This window comes from Dermacentor silvarum, chromosome 4 (assembly GCF_013339745.2).
Source record: "Dermacentor silvarum isolate Dsil-2018 chromosome 4, BIME_Dsil_1.4, whole genome shotgun sequence".
NCBI classification, from domain to species: Eukaryota; Metazoa; Arthropoda; class Arachnida; order Ixodida; family Ixodidae; genus Dermacentor; species Dermacentor silvarum.
In genome coordinates, this window is record NC_051157.2 from 129,754,112 (window position 1) to 129,771,440 (window position 17,329).

General features: G+C 44.6%; 1 protein-coding gene across 1 annotated transcript in view; it reads right to left on the reverse strand.

Annotated features, from left to right (window-relative positions):
- Positions 1-17,329, reverse strand: part of LOC119448896 (soluble guanylate cyclase 88E-like) — an 81,448-nt gene that overhangs the window by 33,764 nt on the left and 30,355 nt on the right. The window contains 4 exon segments of the mRNA XM_049666816.1: positions 1,853-1,982; positions 5,337-5,421; positions 6,636-6,759; positions 16,965-17,174. Of these exon segments, the coding sequence (XP_049522773.1) occupies positions 1,853-1,982; positions 5,337-5,421; positions 6,636-6,759; positions 16,965-17,174 (549 nt within the window).

Below are 17,329 nucleotides of genomic sequence, written 5' to 3' on the forward strand. Positions count from 1 at the left end.
TTGAATCATTTTACTTTATAGCGCCCCTGTATAACGTTTCCAAGTTCTCAGTTCAACTTTTCCATTCTCGCTCACTCAAAAAAAAGTGTTGATTTGCAAACAAGGCAATAGAGTCAAGGCTTTTGGTCCACATAAAAGCGAAACATTGGTGATGGGCGTGAGAACTGGCAGTTTTTGTAGCGAGAGCTACAAAAACTGTCAGTTTTCGTGACAGAACAACACTTCACTTCGTGCAAGAAAGCGTTTGGCAATACATATTTTATTACGTGTTCTTACGTAGTTGTATAAACTGTCTGCTACCCTGGGAACGTGCTTAAAGCAAAAACGTGCAAGGCAGAGGAGAGCCTTCAGCACTTTAGCTGTTTCGATGGCTGTCGTCCCGAAAGTTCACAAACACGGGGGTGCGTGTGTACAACAGTAACAAAGCAGCGTTGCGTGCCAACTACAGCCCCGTACGAGATGTGGACAAAGCGGTGAAGCTTTGATTGGCATGGTGTTCGCGCGCGTGTTTTTTCCCCTTTTCCTTGTGCATACATGTGGAACTACTCTGAGTGGGCGCTAGTAAACCATCATTGATAGTCAACGACTCAATGTTTGCGGTCCTTTATTTTGAGGCCACGTACTTCCTGCACAGTGCCGGCACAGGATACACACATATATATTGTGAGCACAATATTCGCATCTCATCTTCCTTATCTGTACATATGATGATCACCACGAGCCCCGACTTCTTTGTCGTCGTGGCGTGGAATTTTCGAGAATAAGGAAGTTCCTCAGAAGTGGTGGAGGTGCGGGGTGATGGGACGACCCAAGCGGAGCTCCAGGAAGAAACAGTGAGAAGACTTGGGGAACGAGGAGCATATACCATGCGTTTGAGGGTTTACCATAAGAGGGAAGCGCACTACCTAAGTCTCTGTAATTAACACAGACCATAAGCTCACAGATGTTTACTCAATGAACCAACTGACTACATTGAGGAGCACGACAACCCAGTGTGCTATTATTGAAGGCCTCTATCGGATATTTTAACCCAATGTCACGGAGATTTTTAGTCAGGAGTATGTAGAGATGCGGTTTTTCATCTTTACCACTAGTTTGATCGCTGCAGGAGCCATGTTCTGCTGGGGGTAGTGTAGAAAAAAAAGCTGCACAACGCCGCCAGCCAATTTTGCTACGTCCAATCACTGGACATCCATATCAGAGTTTATTTTTTTTTACCGTGTCGAGAGCCCTCCAGATGCTTTTTCTCGTCGTATGGTTTCGGCGCTTCTTCTAGAAGACATTTCTTTTCGCAAACTTCAGCACACAAGTCCGCACGAAATGCTTGCACTGCGCACTAAGCCTATCCTGAGATGAAAGTGTGTGGACCTGCCCTAACTACTAGTTATGCTGCTACTATAGGGCTAGTTACGATTATTATCTGTGTACACCCATACTGAGAGATCTGTAACTAACGCAAATATATTTACTCTAAAGAAACTTTGTTTTGCTACATTGTCCAGTATTTTTTGTGCGTGCTTGGATGGGCAGCAGTTTAGAACTAGCGCAACCCTGTAAAATATTCTCGCTTACTTGTTTATTTTTCTGAATCTTGCGTACTTCATTCAGGTGAAAGATCTTCTAAGTGAATTTCTCATGTACAGTAGGATTTGCGGGCCCTTACAGTTGGCTTTCCGTGAAATTTATTTCAAAAGCTGGCGTCTTGATTTAAATGTCCCCGATCTCATCACTCCTTTTACTGCTGTTGCAACCATGAAGCTTTACCAACTCGCCCGACTATCCTTCCTGGTGAATCTCATTTCACCTTCTATAACTTCTTTAGTTCAAAGATCAAAATTCTGTTCATGTTTACCTGGTCTAGCGCGAGCTTGAGCTCAGCAGATTGCTGCTGTCCGGCAAGCACCATGTCGCGGCTGAAGTCATGCATACTGAGGTCGTTGATGTAGAGTCCCGTCAAGACCATTGTCTCCAGGTCGCGCATCCTGCAATGAATCATTGTAAGTGCATGAATAACATGTTGCGGAATACAAAACGTTCGTTCTTTAGAGGAGATGAAGACTTGTGAGACTTGAGCAGCGAACCGACATTCACTTGTGTGTGTTTCTTGAACATAGAGAATGCTTCAACAAGATTCATTATAAATAGTAAACAGCGGAAGAAAGGAACCAACCGTAGGAATTTACCAGCTGACATATGCCTACGCCAAGATGTGCCGGAATACGCCGAGGAATGTTTTGGCTTATACTACTTGCCGGTGGGCGGACTACGGGCTGTTGCTGCGTAGTTTTCTGCACAGCAGCGCATGATGCGCTTTCATATTTTTCCCTGGAGTACAAATATTCTTGGCTTTGTCATGAATAATATTCTAGATCTTTACATATACTAACTATTATGCAGTCAAGTTGTAACAGTACTCGTTTAGAAAAATACTTTCTCTGGGTGCGCTGTTCTTTCTCCGTCTTCAACCATGCGAACGTTTTCTACACTATACTGCAAGTTACAAACTCGTATGTAAAGGCACCGACGAAACATTTTTTCTTAACTGTAAAAATGCTGCTTTAATTATCTAAGGCATAGGTAGTCACCTATCAGCCCATTGTGCTAGAATCTACTGTGTGTTTTTGTTAAATTGGTAAAGTAATAGTAAAAAAGAACACACCAATGAGCATGCGAATGCTATGAATACTTTTGCATTGAGGAAAGAGCTGATCATGTTTCAATGCGCCGTCGATGTAGTTATGTTCCAAAGCAATCGCCTTTCTTTCTTCCACTTCATCTTTCTTCGTATCTTGAAATCTCGTTTTCGTTCATTCCAGTTGTATCGATGTCGGCACTTTTATACATAGCGTCGTGGGCAGTAAAGTTGGTTGTCAATACATCATCTAAACTGGGCGCTTCTCTTGCACGTTCTATGTTTCTGTGATGAGCAGCGACATTCGAGCGGTACATTCGGGTGGATGACAATTTTTCCTATTCATGACACTTCCTTCACCTTGCGGGATTCTGCAGAATTTATTTGCGATATTCTGTGTCCTTGTGCTTATAGCTGTCGATTAATTCGCCCTCGCCCTGCAATCTGCTAGCCTCCTGGTTAGCACAGATGGTAGAGCGACCACCCCGGAAGGGCGCTGGTCCCGAGTTCGCACCCCGGATCTGGATCAATTTTTCCTCAACTGCGAAGCTGTCTTTCTGAGAAACCCGTATGGGTTTCCTTCGTCGCTTCGTGCTACGTTCGAGTTGGATGACATTTTTTTCCCTTTCAGTTGCTTTTGAATACTAAAGTGAGTTCTAGAAGGCTATTTTTGAAGCAACTTTCCTAACCACGATGTCATTCAAATTGCGCCAAGTGCTCTGTAGCGTCGCTAAAAAAAAGTCGCCAGTCGCTAAATTGCAAAATCTTTCTCTAAACAAACAAGAAATGCACTAAATCTAGCGAGAAAATCCTGAGACTCGGCCTCTAGACTCGACATCATTTCAGGGAGCATGCAAGGACATCACATACTTTTATATAGTCGTCAGACGTCGTCTTACTTCTGCTGCAAATATTATCAGATGTCTGAAGTGCAAGTGACATTTCAGTTGATTTTTTAACCTGCAACATTTAAGTTGTGACGACGATCATCTGAATACTGTTCACATAGACTTTCAACGCATCAACTACGTGTGACCGATGCAAATAACATTTAAGGCACGGATTGTGTACAAATGGCTTTTAAATGTTTGTTTTGTTTTGCGCTTCCATGAACTACAAGTGGCTTTCTATGTACTCATCGGCTTCAAATTTACACAATCAGCAATAAAGCCAAGATGCAAACTCAGATATTGAAGATTGATAGCGCTTGCACGCTCTTCTTGACAACAAAACAGCATCAATTTCGTGAGAACTGGGGCTCACTGTGTCCAAGATTGCCTTTGATTTCTGTCGTATCCATCACATATACACGCACTCAAATAGCCTGCAAACAATGGAAGCGGGCTGAAGTGGTCGCCGTGCGACCAGAGAACCCTGAGGATGCGCTCAACCTCTGGTAATTGTAATGCGATGCAACACGTTTTATTTTCATACTTATTTTCGTGATCTCAAACAAACATGTGCGCGCATCAGTCCTTATTTTCGCATAACATATTGAACATTGGATCTCGTAGTCCTCTTCTCGCTTATTTTTTATAGGGCCGCATCGACGACGTACAGAACCCTGTCTGGTGTCGATTGCGGAACAGCTTGCTATCGAGGCTAAGGCAACTCGCGCGAGTACAGCCTATCGAGCTGTGATCTCTACATTATGCCTTGCATGATTGACCACACAGAAAAGACGTATAATGAGCCAAAAGCGACACATTTTAATTATATTTTGGAATGCTATGTTAGACTATGCCACGCTGCAGATCTTATTCCTTCGAGAACGTGTTACCTGGCCTGCAATGACTCCCCTTAGGTACCGCTACCCGTGTCACGGAAAGGCAGGTAGGGCTCACGTGCTAATCAAGCCAGAGACTGCTCTACACGGCAAAGTGCCACCGTGCCAGCCTCAATTTTACGGCTGCAAAAACTATATCTGTCCTACACTGCCGATCCCGTCCCAAACCCGCAAGCAATTTCTTGTGTCATTTGTACATCTCAAGCCCCCTCTTGTGCCAATTAACATTAAATTATATTCTCGTTTCTTTTGTGTTCGGAGGTCGTTTCATTTTTTTTATTTAGAGATTCAAAAGAAAAAAGGCCGTCGAACCTTTCCTGCCACTTTCATAATCAAGCTATTTGATACATTTCCCCGTGAACAGCTCTAAATATAGCAGGCACAATCGCCTGTATATGGCAACATTCTTTTTCTTTCAAAATTCAAATTTCGTGTGATTCAGGGTCTCGTGTCGATGGCCTGCTGGTATGAATCCTGGGAGGGAGGGGGGGGGGGGGCGAGGCAACGGCTTGGTGTGACTGTTCCGCTTGTGAATATTGTTCTTTCCATATTCAAAGATCACGTTGCCTTTTTAGAATTAGGCATTGATACTATTCGCATGTAATCCTAGGAAACCTGCACATTCATGGAAGAAGCGCCTGTCATACTCTATGTTAGTTCAATGCTTCGCTTTTAACAAATTTACATTCGCGATGAGAAGATTATCAATGTTTTACTTTATTAGCCCATCATGATACAAACCGAGCACATGCAAAAAAGTATTCAAAGAAAACAAGATACCACAGCACATGCGCTGCTAATGTCTGGCAAAAGTTCAAACTTTTTTTTTCTTTCACGATGCAGAATTTTCCCGCGTATGTAAACACGACATCCGACAGTCGAATTTTGAACAAACACCGCGTTTAATGCGCAACTCACACTGGTGTTGCTAGGTACACCATGCTTTTCCATTCGTCCATGTACATCATCTGTCCCTTTAGGTGCAGCAGTGCGTCCTCGTAATCTGCAAAACGCAAACGTAATACGAAAACTAATGCCAGGGTTGACGGCCAAAAAGCTCTCAAATTCGTCGCAGATCGTCAGCACTGAATGGATATCCGAGTTGAAATGATACATTTCCATGTCCAAACAACGCGTTCTTTTTTAATAAACAATGCTCTAAGCTCCGCTTCTCTTTTGCACATTACATTTTTGTATCACAATGACACATCACGAAATTGTAGGGTTTTAAACGATAAGCCAAAGCACTTTGGCAGCTACTTTTGTTGCTTACGAAAACATGTTTACAAAGAGTAAATACATTTTTTCGCAACTTTTGGAGTCTCAATTTAGGGAGCTTTGTCGAGCCCTCTCAGTCCTCATTTTCGATCACAGTTTACAAGGCCCATTAGTTCTGATATCTTAGCGAAGCAGGCGCTAAAACCTAATTCTCATTGGCGTCTACTCCAAACTACGTATTACGAAGCAGCCTTTGCTATAATGGAAGAGCAATCCTTCCAAAGTTATGCAATCCTGGAAACCGCTATAGTACATGGAAATAAGGAAAGAAGTTGTGCGATAATATATATATATATATATATATATGAGTGTGTGTGTGGTGCATTGGGCGGATACCATCAGTTGCTCAAGGTTACCAACCAGTATGCCACCGCTGTGTCGGCAGGTGGAGTGTCGTGAAGCTTTGCGCTCTTCGTCGCGTCACGCTCTTTCCCGCGGGCCTCTGCTGCATTCAACGACACTGAAATACTGCTCCGCTAACAACGCATTGCTAATCAGACAAAGTGAGTGAACCTTCTGAACGTCCTGTTTGAGCCTACCACCTTTCTTTTCTGCGAAGTCGTGTTGCATACATCTAGCAGACACATGCAAAACATGCTTCATACGGTTTCAGGATTGCCAGCCATAGCTAACTGCCTGACCGTGAACCTCCCGTTTTGTGTAAGTTTTTTTTTTCCTTTCGTACAATCTGGTAACTCCAAACAGCTGTGAGATGTACCTGCGAAATACTCAACCTAAAGGGGGCCTATATTTAGCGTTTAGGTAGCCGCCCCAGAATGGGAGTAGGAATTAAGGGATACATGAGTATCGCTAAAAGCACAAGAGCAGACGCAACAACGACACGCTCTATGCCCCGTTATGCCGTGGGTAGCGTTACTCAATTGGCGAGTATGCCTGATTAACAAGCCCAAATTACTACCGTTGGAAGCAGGCACTTACTGAAGTCTCCGTTCTCGCTGAAATCACATTGAGACACGTTGTCCGGGTTGTTTTCCAGGTTGCACCGGGCTCGTACCGCCTCAAGGGAAGTGAGCTCGAACACGTTATTTGTATGGCCCATGATCTGCAAATTGTTCAAGTGGTCGACATTATATTTTGAGCACAGTCATATGGATACCGGACATCATGGCTGCTGCAAGAAATGTCAGAAGAATTTGTTTTCATTTGCTGGATTTGAAAGCTGCAACTCACTGTCAGAAAATTAAAGAGCCATCTGGTTTCTTAACAATTGCAGAATCAATACCAAAGTGCTAGTAATGTGCAGACAAACATGCCGTGGCATCTGGTGTGCCCATTCAGTAACAATGTGCTAAAACTGGGACCACTTTACTGAATTGAGCAAGCCGGACTCCCCGGTGTCGTGAAAACCTCGCCTAGTTTTCTCGGAAAATATCCATTTTAGACTATTGTGAAACATTTGGCAATCCACATGCACCTATTTACCGGCTCCGTGACGAGGCACAGATTATGCGCAGGCGCTTCCAGTGGTGTACGCGTGCAACTGCCGGCCCAGCTAACGTTCACATATAACACTCCCGGAGGAGAGAAAATGTTTCACCGTGTCATTATGTAACAGCAGAACATCCTCCGCATTCGTGTTCAATGTGTAAAGCAGCAATGGTGAGCCCTTTTTCACAGCAAAAGTAGTAAACATTACTTCTCTGCTTGAACGCCGTTTTAAGATGCGGGATGCATCCACAGCTTGTATATTTCTTCTACATAGACGACATTTCGAGGAAGTTTAGTTTCCATAAGATAAGAATTTCGGAAAGTGCAACACAGACTACCATCGAGAGCTACATAGTGCAGAAGTTTCAGACTATTAGGTGACGCCCACCATAGCGTATACAATGAAATACCCATGAAATACATGTAAGAAGGCTCATTTTACACGTACCAAGTGTCGCCTCGATACGGCAAGCAGTTATGGGCAGTTATGGAGCCGCCGCGGATGTGGGCTCCGAAACACAATTTACGGAAATTTGCTAATAAGTCACAGTGCACGAGCACTGTGACAAGAAAAAAACTCTACGCACTTTGCCCAAAACACACACTCATTACACACTTTGCCCAAAACACACACTTGAAGAACAGTTGGTCTCTTCTAATTTTGATTGCATTAGCTTGAATCGTTCTCTCAAAGAAAATATGTCGACATTCACCCTCCACCGCATGTATACATACGCCAGTAGCAGCTTCACTGCGAAGTCATGTCATTTTTGTCTCGGAAGCAAGAGAGACCGAAACACACGATAAAGTCAACAACCTCGGCACATGTCTAACAGCCAGGCGTTAGTTAGTTTAGTAATCATCTGTGGTATGAGCTCTTACTCCTGAGTTCCCAGCTACTATTCCCGCGCAAGCTCTCGACGTGGCCAGTTTATGCCCTGAGTATGTCGATCAGTTTATGGAGCACTGAGTATCTTCGGACGCTTATCCCACGACAATGAGAAGGCGTTTCGGCCACTGGCCTTAAATCTAGTCGGACACTCGGACACTTCATCATGTTAAGATTGGCTGTTTATTCTTAAATAACCAGTATTGCTATCTGGTTGCTTCTAAAACACGCTGCTTGTCTAGTTGGCTCGGAGCAGTGTAATAAAGATAGTAATTAAGAAAGTATCAGTATAGAATTGATTTCAGTGACTTGGCAATCCGCACTGATGGATTTTTGCGTACAAACTACGAAGGAAAAAATTGCTGGCTCTCCCGTAATCGAGAGTAGATGTAAAAATGAAATGGTTACCATATAGCGTTTTTTGGTGCCTGTGGAGCCGCCTCCTTCAACCGCGTTTCTTGTTCTAACAGTGCAGCGCGCTCAACGTCTTTGGCTACTCACTGACCACTGGCGTTGAAAAGAGCACAGGCAACCCTGTCTCAGCACCAAAAGATAACAATCAAGTGTATCGTGCCCTGTATCTGCCCTATCAACGTCGCTATCGGAAATGACAAATAAAACTTCAGCGTACTAGAAGTTACAGCTTGAGTGATGCTGGAAGCAAAGATTGAGAAGAAATCGGAAGCAATATTTTCTGTAACTTGTTTGGGCAGTAGCTAGCGTATGTAATGCGGTCTTGTACAAAGGTTTCAGGGCCAGAGACCGCATTTCTTAACTTTTGACTGGTTACCCGGATGATCTCGTTTTGTTCTCGTAACGATGCCAGGATGCTTTTGTTTGAGTGTGCGGGTGTTCTCGTTTGAATTCCCGGATAACGGCTCTGGCTTTTGGCTCAAGGTCACTTGAAGATCGCCGACAAAGGGAGCTGAAAGCATTTGATGCTTAACAGAAACGTAGAACCAATGCCATGTTGAAACATAGATGACACACAGAAATCTTTGCTTCCACACGTGAAGTATCAAATGGACGTTTCGCTTGTGTCTGACACTTCGCGCGTTTCCGCCCTCCATTTGTGCGCTATACGCGCAAAAAGGAATAATCATTGGTTGGTGCACCGAGTCAACTACACAAGTAGCGCAGTAGTGTTGTCGCAATGTGTTCAAAATAAACGAGACAAACAGGCTGTGGTAAATGACAGAGCAATGCCAACAGCCTTCTTATGTTGCCATTGGCGAAGACGCCACAAGTTAGAAAAAGAAAAACAGCGAGTGGTGTTCGATGGCTTAGCTTGACAGAGATTGATGCACGAGCATCGCGAGCCTACACGAAACGGTAACGTTTCGCAGTAATGCGGTTCGATCATGAGTCGGTATACGCCCAGAGTGCTTATTCGTATTAGGAATTAACTACATTGTAGTCGTTGCATTGGTAGCGCTGTTTGCTTGCCATAAGTGTTCTCTTTTTCTTGATTGTATTTCGTGCGGTGGCGAACCATTGAAACTGTTTGATCTAAGTTTTTTCCTAGCATGTGTGATGTTTATGGTAAAATCAAAGGACAATAAACATTTTTGTATCTACTCCTGCGATGTCTAACATTGAGACGGCAGTATGTGTAAATAATATAAATGATAATAATAACAATGACTACTAATGTTATTTTAAAAATGAACACGTTCCCGCTTGGTATACGCAACTGCATTAAAAAAACTATACATGTCACCTAGCTGCTTTGAAGTACTAAATTTTGACCACGAGGCTTGAACGCGTGCATCATTTTCAGCCATGCAATATTTCAACCTGCATGCTGAGCGCTTTTTCCACAGAGTACCTAGAGTACCTTTTTTTTTCCTTCGCCCTTACAGGCAAAGTGTTGAAGACAGTACCATTCGCCCAATCAGATCTCGCTGCTCCGCCCCCTCTCTGCCTCCTGCCCCCCCCCCTTCCCCACCCCATACACTTTCCTAGTCGACAAAGCTGCACCAGATTGAGGCAGCCGCCATTTAACCTTAAGATCACAGCACCGCTTGTGACCCCGGACCACGTAACTTTGACGAAACGCTGCTTCATTCTGGGTAGTTTAGCTGATGGTGATGACTCGCGAAGTTGGCAGCCGGTGGGAGCCACCAGCTTTCTATGTTTCGCATCAAGGACAGCACCCAGAGTGCGCCCCATGATTCTTCACAGATTCTTGTAATAACCAGCGCTGGTGGCTAGAACGACAGCTGTATACAATGTTTCTCAGGAGACGTACATTCAAGCAAACAATCACGCTTTTTAAAGCGTTTCTACTGAGATTACACCATGCAGTTATGAAAAAGGCTTGCCGAATACACCGTAACACATATATAATGATGAGGACGAGCGGCTGAACACTTAAAATGCAGAGGTGCTTTTTTTTCGTTCTTTTTTAACTTCGTTTACAGCTGATTTCCACCACGTGTAGCATTTTCGTTCATCCGAGTTTCAAGGATACGTTTTCGGCAGCAGTTTAAAATGACTTCGCTGAAACGGAGCTGGAATAATACAAAAAATAATGGCGGTAGTGTCAGCGCCACGACCACTATCATTAACTGGTCGCGTCGAGTCAGTTTCACTTTCCTAGAGATTGCAACCGTGTCCGCATGCGCAATCAATTTCCTTTTTAGCGTCCGACGACAAGGCACGTGACCGACATTACGATCGACCGTAGCCGGAGTTAAATTACGGCAGCTTAACCGACCTCATTTCAGCCGTGTGTGATGAGCTGCTTCCCGGCTGCGCCACAAAATGACGACTAACTCCAGCTTCAGTGCCACTTTTTTTCTGCTTTCACCACTAGTGCTTCTACAAGGACACGTTAGTGGTCTGGTCAAGATTCATGGATGCCGCGATAGGACTTCCCTGAAGTTCATTCTCGTGTCTGCGGGCGTTCTTTTTGTACTGAGAATTTCCGTCACACATGAAAACAGCTAGAGAAAAAAATGAAACTAAAACTGAAAGGAGAGTCACTGCCCCTATATATACACTTTTTACTTACCTATTGTTCAGTAAATTAGGTCATCACCATCTCTTCGAAACGAAAGTATTCCTTTTTCTTATACATGCGCGCCCAAAGAGGAATGAGAAACACACAAAGCGACCTCATCTATTTTAGATTTCCCCGATTCCTACGACGTGGCGTAATGAAAGGGGTTCAGGCCTCGACACTCGTCCGTCCTCATCTCCTTCAACATACAAACACCGAGAATCCGCTCTTACCATCTGTGACGGCTAAATGCTCGGCTGTCAGGGGCCTCGCGATTCGAGTCGAAGCCGCCGCGGCTATCAGCATTAATGCATCGTCACCGCGCACGCAGAAAAACAAAAATAAAAAAAAACGAACCAACGAACGAACGAACGAACGGGCACCAAGTTACCGCCTGTTCCGTTGATTAAATGCCAACGGACCGAGCTCGCTGGCCTTTAGCCTTAACGCCGAAGTCGTACCACATCGCAGGCGTCGCGACAATTGCAAGGCCAAGGTCTTCCAACCCACGTTAGTGGGCGCGACATCGTGTAAGGGCGCTTTACCAGGCTTCTCGGCCTGGCTGCGCTGCACGGATTATCCGTTCTGTCGTCAGGCAAGCTCGTCTTTTTTGTTTACACTGGACAGGACCTCCACCAGTGGGTATTTGTTGGGGACCACTGGAAAGATTCGGCTAGTTGGTGCTTGGTGCGTATCAAGTTGCAAGCTTTGGTTAGTCGTTTCGTCATTGCGAACGCTAACGCAGCACGAAGGAAATTGACGAAAAGAAGACGTGTTCGTGCGCTTTACTATACGGAATGATGCACGTCGTATTATTAACGCGAAATACAGCACGAGGGTCTAGAACGATACAAGTTGGACAGAATGGGCCACCCTTAGTTTGGGGATGATATGGTGGTGGGATACTAGATTGCCGCGCGACTGGCCGCTCGAGGAACTTTGAGTGCATTGACGGGCTTCTTCCACGCTCGGAAAAACAGTTCTGTGTAGCACGTATTGAGAAACAGAACGCTGTATTGAGAGTTTTTCGTGTTGCTCTACAATTTTCTCATTGACACTTCTCATGCTATCATAATGTTTGAGAAGTTGATAACTTAATGAAAACTAATTATGTAATTAGGCGGAATGTTAAAAATTAGGTCAATTCGACGCCTGTGAAATCTGATGAAACAGCGTATCTCTGCAAGCGTGGGTATATAGCGTAGCGGGTATGACGCTCGCCTTCGGACCGTGAGTACCCGGGTTCACATCCCGCCTCTCTCTCTCTCTTTCTTTCTCTCACTTTCGCCCTAGCTGTTTGTCTTTCTCTCTCATTCTATTTCTCTGTGTATTTCTCTCACTCTCATTTTCTCTTTCTCTCGCCCATAGCAAGTTGTGTTACAATCGTCGGTATAACGCAATCATATGGTTCCCATAAATGCATGTTCTGCAATCGTGGGTGTATAATTCCGGGCAATAAAGAAAGAAAAGGTGGGTGTATAGCCTAGTGATTATGACGCTCGCCTTAGGGCCGTGGATAGTCGGGTTCGAATCCCGGCTCGCCAAAAAAGTTTGTTTTATTTCGCTCGCTATCTGTCTGTATCTCTTTCTTTCTCTCTCTGCACCTCGTTTTCTCATTTCACACGCTTCCACTGCGCTCAAAACTGCGAACACCATCGCTCGGTAGGGATCAAGCTCGACTTTAGACAGCGTCGCTGTTAAAAATTATCTGAGTACCTCCAAGCGACAGCAAACAACATTGCCTTGGTTCTGTCCGGCTACATGGTATATGCAGATTTTTCAATGTTGGTGCGTGGTAGTGGCGACACCCTGTATATTATGTAACAACAGTGTATCTTCATGTGCAGAAACTTTATTGTGGACTTTTGTAGTAGCTTTTTCTTTAAAAATATATGGGCACGCAACTTTAGTGTCGTTTAGCCATGACCTTTTTGACGGTAAAGACGTATAAGTCACATGACATACTGGTCCTACTGAAGTAGAGCAGATAGAATAAAAAAATATCTTGGCATGGGTCGCCGAGCATGCCGCGGTTCCAGTTTCAGCTTTTGTAGGATGTTAGACATGGATTGCATGATGCCATAATCATATATATCCACTTATCCACTTATCTCTGCATCCACACCCTCCTCGTAATAGTCTTAACATAGTGAGGGTGCCAAACAAACCCCTCATCCCAAAAGACCAGCTGAACCAACATTGACCTCCGTTTGATAACAACATCTGATGGAACGTTGCAACCATTGCCGCAGAAAACATACAGGCTCTCTCGACAGAATTATATAGATGCTGTTCTCACCTGCATGAAAATAAAATAATAATTTTACAACAACCAGGTGATCAGCGTGAGCGAAATTATGCATAGCCGCGAGCATAATATGCAGAACGAAACCCACACGAGGATGCTTCTCTAGTGCTTCAGCCATTGCTTCAAAGTTCTTCAGTGGCTAAAACGCTCAAAATATTTTGAAGAATGAGTAGCTTTCTTTTTAGTTGTTCGAACAGAAACTGCCGCTAATGTTACCTTGCATTTTCACGTGCTACGGTGAGTCATTATATAGATTCTACTGACAAACACTGTGCAACCATTCTCGTGTCGGTGAAAACAAGGTGACATCCTCTGCCAGTCTCTAGCCGCATCAAGTTCAAAAACTAGTTTATTGTACTTTCTCTCGAAAGGGCAGCCCCGTCATTTTCAAGCGCCTGGGTGTGTTCAGAGAAGCGAATATACCCTTCTGTGGAACTCACTGTGATGTCTTTTTGTGCGATGTTGAAAATCAAGTCGTCTCGATTACATTATAGTCGTGTTGATGAGTCATCTGCGCTCAAAACGCACACGCACCGTCAAACGCCTACCGAAGCTGTTCCACATGCAGCGGTCGAAATCTCCCTTATCAGACCAACACACGCAGTGCGCATTGCGCATACCCAGCCTACTGCTCGAGAGTTTGACGTCAGCTTAGAACGTTTTTTTTATTACTGTTACGGCTCATTATTTTTATGCTTATTCATTCTGAAGCTTTGATTATGCCACCGTGCGCGTGTAGGACACGTTTTGTGCGTATGCTTATGGGTAGGTTTGGTAACCAATTTTTCAATGAAAATTTGTTTGCTCAATCCTTGGTCCTGTATATAAAATATTCCGATATTTCCAGAGTAGGTATGGACCCGCCGCAGCGAGTACTTTGGACCTCAGGAGTTCACGAAGCCACACACTGGGAACTTCATGGAAGATAGCCATTACAGACATCGATGGGTCTGTTCTTTGTCGCTCGCACGACGCAGTTTCCAAACGCTCTGGCAAGAGTCAGAGCCATATAATGTGTATGCTGTTAGCAAAATTCCCCTCTCGCTCCTATACCGAAATGTTTTTTCCAGCACTCTGCACCAGGTAAAAAAAAGAAGCGTAAATAGCCCGAGGGCCACTCAAAACACTCCACACAATATCAAAGAACGCAAAACAACGTCATGGTTACTGTCCATCGCTGCAGCGACAACGAGGTGGTTCTCGAACAGCTACGCGTAATCGAATGCAGTACCGGGCCATGTTTTTGTTCTTGTTGTTGCTTTGCCACAATAAGAGTGAGATATTCATATAACTACCTGAATTTACAACGCAAGACGGTCGAGTAACCGTTTCTGAACGTCAAGCTCTACCAACCGTTATAAACCCCGACTAGCGTGTTTCTCCCTGATAAACTCTCACTGCACGGAACCTTAAACAGACGGACTTCATATCCGTCTCTATTGGGATGTAGAAACCCTACATGTACGCACTACCATTAGCCATTGCCGCTTTCGGTTCTTTGGCCTTGGCCGTCGTGCTAAGCTTTCCACTCCTTTTCTTATCCGGAACAGCCAGTAAACGGCTCGCATTTTTCTTTTGCGAAGGAGCGCTGTGTACCAACCATCGACCTTATTCGACATGATTGTTGTGTGTATTTGTCGTTGCAAGGCCGTGTTTATTTCTGCGTTGCGTGACCAACGGAACCTCTGGGGAAAAGCATCTACGTGGATCTGCACGCGTCAGCGTTTGTGGGGAGAGCGCCAAGATCCCTCTGATGTCATAGATCGGGGTCGGGTTCATGACCGTCACGACGTTTGTTTGCTGGACAATTCAGTGACGAAAGTGAAGATGAACAAGAGTTCCAAAGGCGTACTTTTTCATTAGCGCTGTTTCGGACTTAGGATAACTGGTTTTTAAAGTTCACATCAGGAAATTGTTTTCACCCCATTATCCATACATAAAGCAAGAAAGGGCGCTAACCGGCGGAGCCAACAGCGGTGCCGAAGGATTGCAGTTTTTGCATAACACCGCTGCGATTAGTATAAGCAATGATCATTTGGACTGATTGAAGTTTGTACTTGGACATTAGCTTTCCACCATCGCTTCATTCTGCCGTGCCGCGGTGATGGCGCGGTACAGCGCTTCTTAAACTCCGAATCACAGCAAACAAAGGATGAGCCGCTCGGTTACCTCACTCCGTGTTTCTTGCGTCCACGAATTTCACTTTGTCGGAAAATTCTGAATGAATCTGAATTCTGAGTGAATCCCTTGGGCCACAGAATGGTTTAGGGCGTTCGTGCTGATGGTGATATTAAAGTCACCTGTCAATTTCCCTGGGACCATTTGCTATAGAAACCACTCGAACTTGGCTGTCTTTCGCGCTCCTCTATTACATGAACGAAAATCAAAAAGATGGCTGACTAATGGAGTAGCACACGAGGAATAAGAATTATAAACAGGGATAAGGTGCGTCAGAAAGGCTGGCCAACGTTTCGATAGGAGGACCTATCTTCGTCAAAGGCGGCCTCGTCATCCTCGGCCGGTTAGTTTTAAAGGGTTAGTGAATTGACGTCACGTTGATGTCGGCTGTGGCTGGCTGTAAAGGGCTGTGGCTGGCTTTACAGCCAGCCACAGCCGACATCGACGTGACGTCATTCCACTAACCCTTCAAAGCTAACCCGCCGAGAATGACGAGGCCGCCTTTGACAAAGATAGGTCCTCCTATCGAAACGTTGGCCAGCCTTTCTGAGGCACCTTATCCCTGTTTATAATCCTTATTACTCGATTACATGAACGAAGTCAATTTAGAGTTCGTAATATAGGACGAATGATATTTTGCCTCCATCTCTTCATAGGCCTGCAGGTAATATTATTCTAAAGAAATACATCTTCGCTACCACCAGTTCAAAAGCTTAAGCAGAGGAGCTAGCTCCAGAAAGAGGAACCGTATCAAAAGATAGAAATGGCTCTATTTTCGGGGATCTATTGAATTTTTCTATTCTTACGGCTACCTCATCTTTGTTCTTGAGCTTGCTACAATGTTGCAGTTCATGCAAAAAAGCTACCAAATGGCACATTTTGCTACGACTGTGTTACATAATTTTTTCCCCGCGTGACTTTCACAACTTTCGAAGTTGAAGACCTTGGCGAGAACGAAGCCCAAAGGTTTGAAATTAGACCGAGATGCGTAAACCGCGTCAATATACACGTAATTTTTGTAATGCAGGCCACCAGCCAGGACGCTCACCCTACATAAAATGCTGGGTACATGGTCCCTATAACCGTTCTCTATTCCGCATGGTTGTTGCTCTTACTTAACTGCGACAGTATGGGAAATTGGTCTTCTGACGAACTCGCTATACCAAAAGCGTAGCTAAGCACATACACGCAAAGAACAAGCACTAAACGAGCCAACAACGCAGAAAACAAACATAGAAATAATTGAAAGCTTCGCCTGTGGCTTAGAGAGAAATAGACTCACTACATAAACACCACAAGCTCAATAGGAACTTCATATATATCAAATTTGCAAATCTGTACAAATCATGCGTACAGAAGAGTAAGCACATGACCTGTGACAAGCATTAGTAGTCTTTCGTCATAGTTGTGTTCTCATGCTAATCTGTGCACAGAACTCACCGACTTCCAGGAACATTCCACCATCGGCTTGGTGAGGTCGAATACTTCGGGAATGCGCTTTCCGACCACGGCGGGCATTACGGCCTGCAGGCTGTTGCCGATGTTGGTGATGGTCAGGCTCTCGTTGAACACGACGCAGAAAGGGAAGATTTCGAGGAACACGAATGCCTTCACCGGTAGCAGAGTTCTGCTCACCATGTCCTCTTCATCCTGCTCGACAGCAACACTCGGTTACGCACGTGAAAAATAAATAAATAAGCATAAAGGGTCGTGGCTGATTTCAGGTAGCGCAGAATTACGAAACGCGGCACTGGGGAACAGGTATCCGCTGTAAGAACCCCATCAGTTATTTAACCGCTTTCTTC